Source organism: Salpingoeca rosetta, assembly GCF_000188695.1.
Source record: "Salpingoeca rosetta unplaced genomic scaffold supercont1.7, whole genome shotgun sequence".
NCBI lineage: Eukaryota > Choanoflagellata > Craspedida > Salpingoecidae > Salpingoeca > Salpingoeca rosetta.
Genome location: NW_004754927.1, coordinates 284,292 through 292,745, shown reverse-complemented (window position 1 = coordinate 292,745; position 8,454 = coordinate 284,292). Strand labels below are relative to the sequence as shown.

At 54.2% G+C, this 8,454-nt stretch overlaps 2 protein-coding genes across 2 annotated transcripts in view; one reads left to right on the top strand and one right to left on the bottom strand.

The window, feature by feature from the left end:
- PTSG_11966 (uncharacterized protein) overlaps positions 1–224 on the bottom strand; it is a gene marked incomplete at its 5' end in the record, with an annotated part of 16,437 nt that extends 16,213 nt beyond the window's left edge. The window contains one exon of the mRNA XM_004995631.1: positions 211–224. Coding sequence (XP_004995688.1) covers positions 211–224 — 14 coding nt within the window. The remainder of the gene's footprint in view (positions 1–210) is intronic.
- A 102-nt stretch (positions 225–326) lies between these two features.
- The window catches only part of PTSG_11965 (uncharacterized protein), a 9,660-nt gene continuing 1,532 nt past the window's right edge, over positions 327–8,454 (top strand). Inside the window, exons 1-17 of the mRNA XM_004995630.1 lie at positions 327–972; positions 1,190–1,334; positions 1,556–1,672; positions 1,886–2,521; positions 3,006–3,096; positions 3,657–3,790; positions 3,977–4,070; positions 4,242–4,303; positions 4,444–4,579; positions 4,725–4,847; positions 4,986–5,155; positions 5,379–5,501; positions 5,686–5,847; positions 6,391–6,902; positions 7,077–7,266; positions 7,811–7,887; positions 8,002–8,330. Coding sequence (XP_004995687.1) covers positions 488–972; positions 1,190–1,334; positions 1,556–1,672; positions 1,886–2,521; positions 3,006–3,096; positions 3,657–3,790; positions 3,977–4,070; positions 4,242–4,303; positions 4,444–4,579; positions 4,725–4,847; positions 4,986–5,155; positions 5,379–5,501; positions 5,686–5,847; positions 6,391–6,902; positions 7,077–7,266; positions 7,811–7,887; positions 8,002–8,330 — 3,586 coding nt within the window. The 5' untranslated portion in view covers positions 327–487. The remainder of the gene's footprint in view (positions 973–1,189; positions 1,335–1,555; positions 1,673–1,885; positions 2,522–3,005; positions 3,097–3,656; positions 3,791–3,976; positions 4,071–4,241; positions 4,304–4,443; positions 4,580–4,724; positions 4,848–4,985; positions 5,156–5,378; positions 5,502–5,685; positions 5,848–6,390; positions 6,903–7,076; positions 7,267–7,810; positions 7,888–8,001; positions 8,331–8,454) is intronic.

Below are 8,454 nucleotides of genomic sequence, written 5' to 3'. Positions count from 1 at the left end.
AGAGATTGATCGGGAGTGGTGTGATGATGCCATCGTTGGAGTGGGAGGGGTTGGTGGGTGAGGGCAGGTTGTGCAGTGTGGTGGGGAGGACGGGGTCGTTGCAAAAATGTTTATTTGGGTCAGACACGTTTTTCAAAAGGCAGAATATTGGGTGTGTGGTGGGGAGCAATCTCAGGAGCGGTGAGTGGGCCACCGGGAATGCAGACGCACCCGATGTTTGGCATGAACCTGCTACAACACCACAAAGCGTAGCAGAAAACACGTCCACGTGGCCACGGATATCTCCTGAAATCTTGGCAAAGGCTCCTCTCCTCTCACTTGTGCAGTGAGCACTCTCGCACGTGTGTCTTAATGCACGGTGCATTTCTCACCACACCACCACACGCACACACGCATACACGCACACGCACACGCACACGCACGTTTCTGCACGTGGTTGGTTGGTTGGTTGGTTGGTTGTTTGATTCGTCGATCCAGCAGCAGCACCATGGCGGGAGCAAAGAAGAGGGCGAAGAAGAGCCACCAAGGCAAGCAGGTGGCGCGCAAGGGCCGCCAAGAAGGCAGACCCAAGGCAATCAAAGCAACACTACCAGCACGCACCCAAGACGAGCTGCTCCACGGCGAGTTTGGACCTTTGCACGAGATGCACGTTCTCAAGCGTGAGTACAAGGCGCGTTACAACGACGATGACGAAGACGACGACAACGACGATGCCCACGCAGCAGCATCGGAGCCCGAAGCAAGTTCCGACGAGGACAACACAGCGGACAGCAAGGCCATGGACCAGCAGGCAGATGATGCCGATGACAACAGCGATGAGGAGGATGAGGACGACGATGAGACCGCCGTCAAGGCCAACTCAAGCAGGGTTGCATCTCAGGGCCTCATGAAGTGTTTCTGGGATCTTGCGTCGCTGAACCCCGTCGATCGCATCCAAGCAGGCGCCGCTATCATTCAGCTTCTTCAAGCAAGGTGTGCCTGTGTGCGTGTGCGCTTGTGTTGTGCAGCTGGTTGTCTGTTTGTGTGTGCATGTGTGTGTGGTGGTGGTGGTGGTGGTGGTGGTGGTGAGGGTGGTCGGTCGTTTTGCTCATCACCTTTCTCCTTTCTCGCTCTTCTCTTCTCGTTCACACCCTACCCGCTCACACGCCTTCCCTTCTCCCAACTCCACCAACACCCTCAACTCCCTCAGCCAAGAGCAACAAGCCGAGGACGAGTTAAGCCCAGATACAGAGTATTCTCTCAAGCGCCTCGTGCGTGGCATGGGATCCAACCGCAAGGCCGCCCGCCAAGGCTTCGGCATCGTTCTCACTGAACTCCTGGCAACGGTCCATCAGGTGTGTTTCACGGCATGTATTTGCTTGAGAACCACAACCACAATCTTGCACATTGCCACGGCTCTCTATTTGCTTGTGTCTCGCTCTCTTTTGTTTGTATCTCTCTCTTTCAGTCTCTCTCCGTCTTCGTTCCGGTTCATGCCTTCTCTCCCATGACTCATCCTTGTTTCCCTCCGGTTCCAACGTTATTGTGTGTTGGCGTGCTTCCCCCCTCAACCTAGATCCCCATTCAAAAGGTGATCGGTATGGTGGAGTCAGTGCACAAGCCCTCGTCCAGTGCATCTGGTGCAGAGAAACGCGAGTGCCAGTACGGCCGCCTCTTCTCATACGGTGCCTTGGTAAGATGAGAAAAAACGAATGCTTTTTGTCTTGGTGCCACTCTTTCCCCTTGCTTCCTTCCCAAACTCGTTTATGTTGCGAATCTTCACCTGTCTTTACACGCACACATGATATACTTACTGTGTTTCCAACTCACCACTCCGCCCTCCATCATTTTCCTGTCCCCCCTCCCACACACACACACACACACACACACACACACACACACACAGATACGCAGCCGTGCGTTGTGTCGGGATGAGAACCCTCCCAAACGGGGCGCCATCAAGACCATCATGGAGCACCTGCTGGCCATTGGCGAGTTCAAGAACTACGTCACTGCACCAGCAACACAGGTCATCTGCGAGCTGATCCAGTCGCTGCCGACAGACGTGTTTGTGAGCGAGGTCTTCCCCGCGCTTGCAACACGCATCATGCCGCAGTCCGACAAGACCAAGACAAAGAAGAATAAGGGCGCAGCGCCATCGTCCGCGCCGCTCGACATTTTGTCTGCCCAAGACATGTGCTTCCTCATGGCATCGCGCAAGCACCTGGAGGCCCTTCGCGACGGCGCCGCCAAGCTGCCCAAGGGCGTGAGCACCGACGCCGTTGAGGACCGCCTGGCCATCCTGCGCTTTGACGCCGACAAGCTCGGTGCTTTCACCGTCGCCGTGCTGGAGGCGCAACTCATGCACCCGCTCTGGCTCATGCTCGGCTACTCGCTCGCTGAGGCTCAGGACTCAACCTTCTCCATGGCTTGGCTTGCACTCGTGCACAAGACGCTTCTTGCAGAGGACAACGTCCGCAACGAGCGCCGTGCCATCGTTTTTGCCCTCATCCGCCTCATCGCCCCAAAGTCCCCTGCAAAGGTAGACGAACCAGCACTGGTGTCTCAACATGCTTGCGTGCTCTCTGCAGCGCCTATGATGTGAGCTTTCACCGTTTCTCTGCACACAACCCCGCTGCCTTGCCGTCTCTTAGCTCCGCGTTCTTGTCTGCCTTGCTTGCTTCCCCATCCCCGTCTCGCCCCCTCCTGGCTTGTGTCTCTGCCGATTATCGTTTTCGATGTGCACTTCTTTCCCGTGTGTATTTCGACAGAACTTCGGCAAACATTAACCTGGGTCATTTTTCGGTTCTGATGGCTGTTGTCTCGTCCTTCTGAACCTGTGCTCGACCCAACACCCTCCTTTTTGTCTTTGCTCTTCCCCTCTCGTCTTTTTTCCTTTTTCATGTTTGTGTCGTGTACCAACACTTCGTCTGCTGCTCATTTGATCGATGTCCCTACTCGATCGTCCAATCCCTTCTGACACGCACAACCCCACGCTGCTGCCTGTCGGACCTGCACACGTTCAGATTCAAGCCATGCTGAGCCCCATGGTCATGTCCTGCCTCATGACAAATCTGGCAGCCCCAACAAAGTACCTTCATGGTGCAGCAAACGCAGGTATGCCAGCACGTGTTTCGTCGCATACTGTGTGTGTGTTTTTGCAGTTACACTATCGCGCGGATGCGGGCCGCTGCGTCTTCACTTTTTCTTGTTCTCCACTGCTTATCTCGCTGGTCTTTGCACTTCCTTTTCCCACCCTGCTCCTTTGATTCCGTCTTCCCCCTATATCCACCCATCCCCTCTATCTGTCCCCTCGCTATCCATCCCCCTGTCACCCTCTTCCTTCTTCCTCCCTCCTGTCACGGTCGTCATGCTAATCCTGTGTTGGGCCAGTTCCGTGCCCTTCGTAGTTCAATTTCCGACCAATATCGACTGGCTGGTGATAAGACTGACAGGCACTAAGGCACATGCCAATGGGTGCCTGTCAGGATAACCTTCCTACACTCATTTCCTTCTCTTTCCTTTTCTGTTTGTCCCTCTTTCACCCGTTTCTCCACGTTGCACAACCACGACTCTATTTAGTGGCCTTCTTCCTGCTGCCTGCATTATCACCATGTACGACGTCGACAACGATGTTGCTCACTGCGTGTCTCCACAACTTTCATTTCACTTGGTAGTGCTTGCGACGCTCGTGAAGGCGGTGAAAGGGGACGACACCCCAAGCAACGTTCGCCTCGATCTCCTCGCACGCCTTACCGGACCACACGGCTCCCGCAAGCTGGACCAGCTCACCAAAACTCGCACCATCAGCGTAAGTGCCAACAGTGCGCGCGCTCCCTCCCACACACACACACACACACACACACACACACACTCTCTCTCTCTCTCTCTCTCTCTTCAGTCACAACAACCGCTTCAGCTGCTTTATTTTGTCGGAGTTTTGAGCCTTCTTTCTCACATGTCATTGGCGCATCTTGGTCGCTGATTGCTCCTGTAGGGTATCCTTTCGACGCTGAAGCCAGATGAAGTCCGGGAGTATGTGCTCCGTCTCCAGCGCACTTTCAACAACCCCTCCATTCGGCACGAAAGCAGTACGTCTCCATGCCTTCCTCGCAACGCGTGCTTGCGTGTGTGGTGACGAGGATCACCGACATGCTTGTTTTTTTTTTCATGTTTGCAATGGCCTGATTGCAAGGCAAGGGAGAGTTTTACTTGCTACCACAATTGTGCTTCTCCTCACGCAACTGCTTATTCAACAACAGAACTGGAAGAGGAGACCATTGCCATGTATGTTGCAGAGCAAAGAATTTTCGCCCTGGATCAGGTATGTTCCCATGACGCGTGCCAACGCGTGTGCTTGTTCGCATGCATGTGCATGTGCTTGTTTGCCTCTCCTCAGTTCATGCTACAATGGCGCCAGCGCTCATTTGCGTTCCTTTAACACTGATGGCCTTCGTATTGCAGATGATGGCACTATTTCGCGGTGGTTCAAAGGTCCCAAAGGCCGAGGACTGGACCATGGGGTGTCTCGCGTTTTGCATGATTCACTCCTTTTTCAACGTGAACGGACACGTTGACGCCATCAACGCTGCTCTCGGAGGTGAGCCCGTAGGCACACAGTGGAGAGAGGATTGTGTGTGGGAGGGGATGCGGTGCGTGTGTGGGTTGGTCCATTTGGTATTGTGTTGTCGCACGCGTGAATGCCAAACTCACCCTTGTGTGTATTCTTGTGTGTGCTTTGGTAGACTTGGCCGAGGTGTGCATCGTGGAGGAATTGAAGCACCCGCTGAACCGCCGGACCATGGCGAAGATCAAGTCCCGCTATGAATCGTTTGTGAACGATCTTTGCTCGGCGATGCCCTTTGACGGTGAGCACGTCATGCGTTGATAACCTAGAAGCGATAGCTGCCAGCCGTGCTGTTGTCAGCTGTTCGGCGACATGTTTAAGTAGCGGCGTGTTTCAGCTCACTGTGATGCGCCTGCATGTATACGTGGCGCATGTGCAGAGGTGCCCGAGGGCCGGTCACGCTTCAGCGGTTGCCGTGCGGATGGAACGTATCGGATCGCTGCGATTGTCGATGTGATGGAACGCATGATCGACTCGGCGCCACTACTGACGCCAATGACCGACGAGGTCAAAGAGGCATACGACGCCCTCGTCAAGCTCAACACCGAGGTACGCACGCTGTGGTCATGGCCATTGTGTGTACATGGTGCAGTTGTGATATGGTTGTGGTTGTGTTCCTGTAGCGAACCAAAATCAAGCAACTCCCTCATTTATCATTGCTGCGCAGTGTTGGTCACACGTCGATGCCCTGCTTCCCTTCCTCCCTGCTCTCACCACCCTTATCACTCTCACCGCTCGCTGTTCCTTTCGTGTTCCCGCGTTTTGGTGGTAGTTGAAGAACATTTCCAAGGGCACCAGGCTCCCGCGCGAAGTCAAGGGCAAGGCGGACGTCGTCAAGTCCCTGCAACAGGCAGCCAAGGCCTTTCGCTTTCTCGTCATGCACACCATCGCCATGGTGGGTTGGTGGTGGACCGTGACTGCTGTGTGTCTGTGACTGCGGGTGGGCTGTGAGCAATTTGGAGGGTGCCGCGTCAGATTGACAATCGAACTGCATCTGCGCGTGTTGCTGAGCGATCACAACGGAGGGTGCCGACCTGACTGGTGCCATTGTTCATTATGCCCTCGCAACTCCACTGCAGGTGTTTTCGGATGTCAAGTCTGTTGTGGCCACGGCGCCGGATCTGAACGGGTCATACCACGACATGCAAGCGCGCATCATCAAGAAGGCTCAGCTCAAGATGAGGAGGCGACGCAGTCAAAAGCCCAAAGACGATGTTGACAGCGACGTTGACCCCATGGAGGTGGGACCCAGTGCCATGCTGTGTGTTTGGACCCGTTTCGCGTGTGTTTGGTTTTATATGGCTGTGTGTCATGCAACTTTGTCCTGCATCTGCCCCCTCTCCATCTTGCACCTCAGTACACCCTCTGCCCCACCTCCTTCCATCGTTCAAGTCTCCTCTCTTTAGTTTCCCATTTGTTTCCCTTTCCCTGCTCCAACCAAAAATGGTCGCTTTCTCGTTAATCCCACTTGCGGTGCATTCGACCACCCCTGTGGTTCAATGGCGACCAACATGAACTTGAGTGCTTTTCGTCAGAGGCTGCTCGCCAACGTGGCAATGAGCGCTGTCTCTTCAAATGCACCCAGACACATCTACAACACCCCCCTCCTCGTTTTTTTCTTTTCCTCATGCGTTGTTGTCTCAGTTCGTTGTTGCATGTATGTTTGTTTGTGTGTTTGTGTGTGTGTTTGTGTGTGAATGGGTCGTGTAACTGCTCGAGCAGCTCCCGTTTGATGTGCTTCTCACACGGCTTATCACCGCGTCATGTGCGCGACGCGTTGGCAGGTGCTTGTTGATGTGCTGTTGGGCATGATCGCGCAGCCATCTGCGCTGCTGCGCAACGTGGTGAACAAGGTGTTCAGCATGATGTGCGACAGCATGACGGACCGGGCAATTGATCTACTTTGCGAGGTGATTGCCGACCCGAAGCCCATCCGCCGCATGGAAGCAGAGGAGGACGATGAAGATGATGAAGACATGGATGAGGATGATGATGAGGGTGACGACGACGACGATGATGATGATGATGATGAGGACGACAACGATGATGACGATGACTCGAGTGATGACGATGACGATGAGAGTGACGACAGCGACATGGAAGCTAGTGACAGTGGGGAAAGCAACCCGAGCGGCCTTGCGTCAAAGCGAGCAAAACGTGGTGATATGACCGAGGAGGAGCAGCTGCGCAAGTTGAAGGCAAAGGTCGGTGAGGCCCTCAACTTGCCCGTTGATGAAGAGGGTAACGTTGTTGACAACGATGACGAGGGCGCTGACTCCGACTGGGACGATGAGCGGTATGTGTGTGTGTGTGTGCGCGTGTGTTGGTGGATGGGCTGCCTTGCTTGAGTGTGTGTTGTTGGAGGCTTTGTTGAAGTGAAAGGTTTTATGCCCGGCGGTATGGTTCGTTTTATGTTGTTGTTAGCGGTAGGCTCATGTTACCATTTTCGCTTGGTTGGGCCGGGGCACAGGATGATGGCCGTGGACAATGTGATTGCTGCGCATTTCCGCCAACATGCGCTGTCGAAAAAGCCAAAGCAGGCTGCCGTCCGGCAGGAGAACGCACGCTTCAAGCTGAGGCTGCTGGATCTCATTGAGGTGTACATGCGCAAGTGCTCGGCAAATCCAGCCATCCTCAGCTTCCTGCCCGCACTCTTCAAGGTACTGCGTTTGTGCCCATAGAAGCGAAAGGCATAAATGCCCATGCCGCCCTTGTTGGTGTTGCCCTCCAGAATGGGTTCCTGACGCATCTTCTTCTCCACCACTATCTTGTCCCTTTCTCCGTGTCTGCAACAACGGTCGCTTTCTCGTAATCCCCACTTGCGGTGCCCTTCTGATCGCCCTTGTGGTACAAAGACGACCAACATGAACTTGAGTGCCATTCGTCAGAGGCTGCTTGCCAAGTCTTAAATGCTTTGACAATGGGCTTTGTCTCTTCAAATGCACCCAGACACAACCTACCTTTAGTTTCCTCCTCCTTTTGAGGTTATTCTGTGTACCCCCTCTTTATTTCCTGTGGACTTGTGTGTTTGTGTGTGTGTGTGTCTTTCTCTCTCTTTCTCTCTGTCTGTCTGTCTCTCTCTCTCTCTCTCTTTTGCAAACCGTTTACGGCTTTTACGTGTTCGTTGTTGCGTACCGGTTTATGCTCCGCCGCAGACTCACCTCACCGTCTCTCTGTGTGACGATTTTGCTTTGTGTCTGATAGGCGCATCGCACAAATGCGACGTTGAAGAAGGACGGCGAAGCTGTGGCCGCTCGCCTTCATGGACTCTATTGCAACAAGTGAGTCGTGCGTTGAGTGTCTGTGTGTCTCATGTGCACGCCCACCAGGACGGTTGTCGTTGTTTCTGGTGATTGGTTGCTCACGTCGTGCGCAATGCGGGATTGTTTCTGCAGGCTGAATCAGCTCAAGCCGCTACCCAAGGTAGAGACGCCCGAGCAGGTTGCCCTGTGTGAGAGCACCATCAAGGCTGGCGTGCATCTTGTCAGCACGGGATCGGACAAGGCGCAGCGCGACATAGGCGGCGCCGTGACCAAGTTTGCGGTTCGGGCACTCACCCACGGCGAGACGAGTATTGAGAGCACGGACGATGGCCAGTTCCTGGGCAAGCTGCGCGTCAGCCTGTTTGCAGAGGAGTATGGCACTGCCATTGAGCACTTTTTGCAGAAGCACAAGTTTAACATGAACGACTCGGTTCTCTCGGACTTGGCCCGCAGCTTTCCACGTGAGTGTTTGTGCTTTTGCTCGTGTCATTGCATGTTTTGTGCAGAGTGCGCGCATGTGATGGGTTAGTTGGTCGGTTTGTGCAGGTGCGTTTTTTGTTGGTTGTTGTTGTTGTTGGTTGTTGT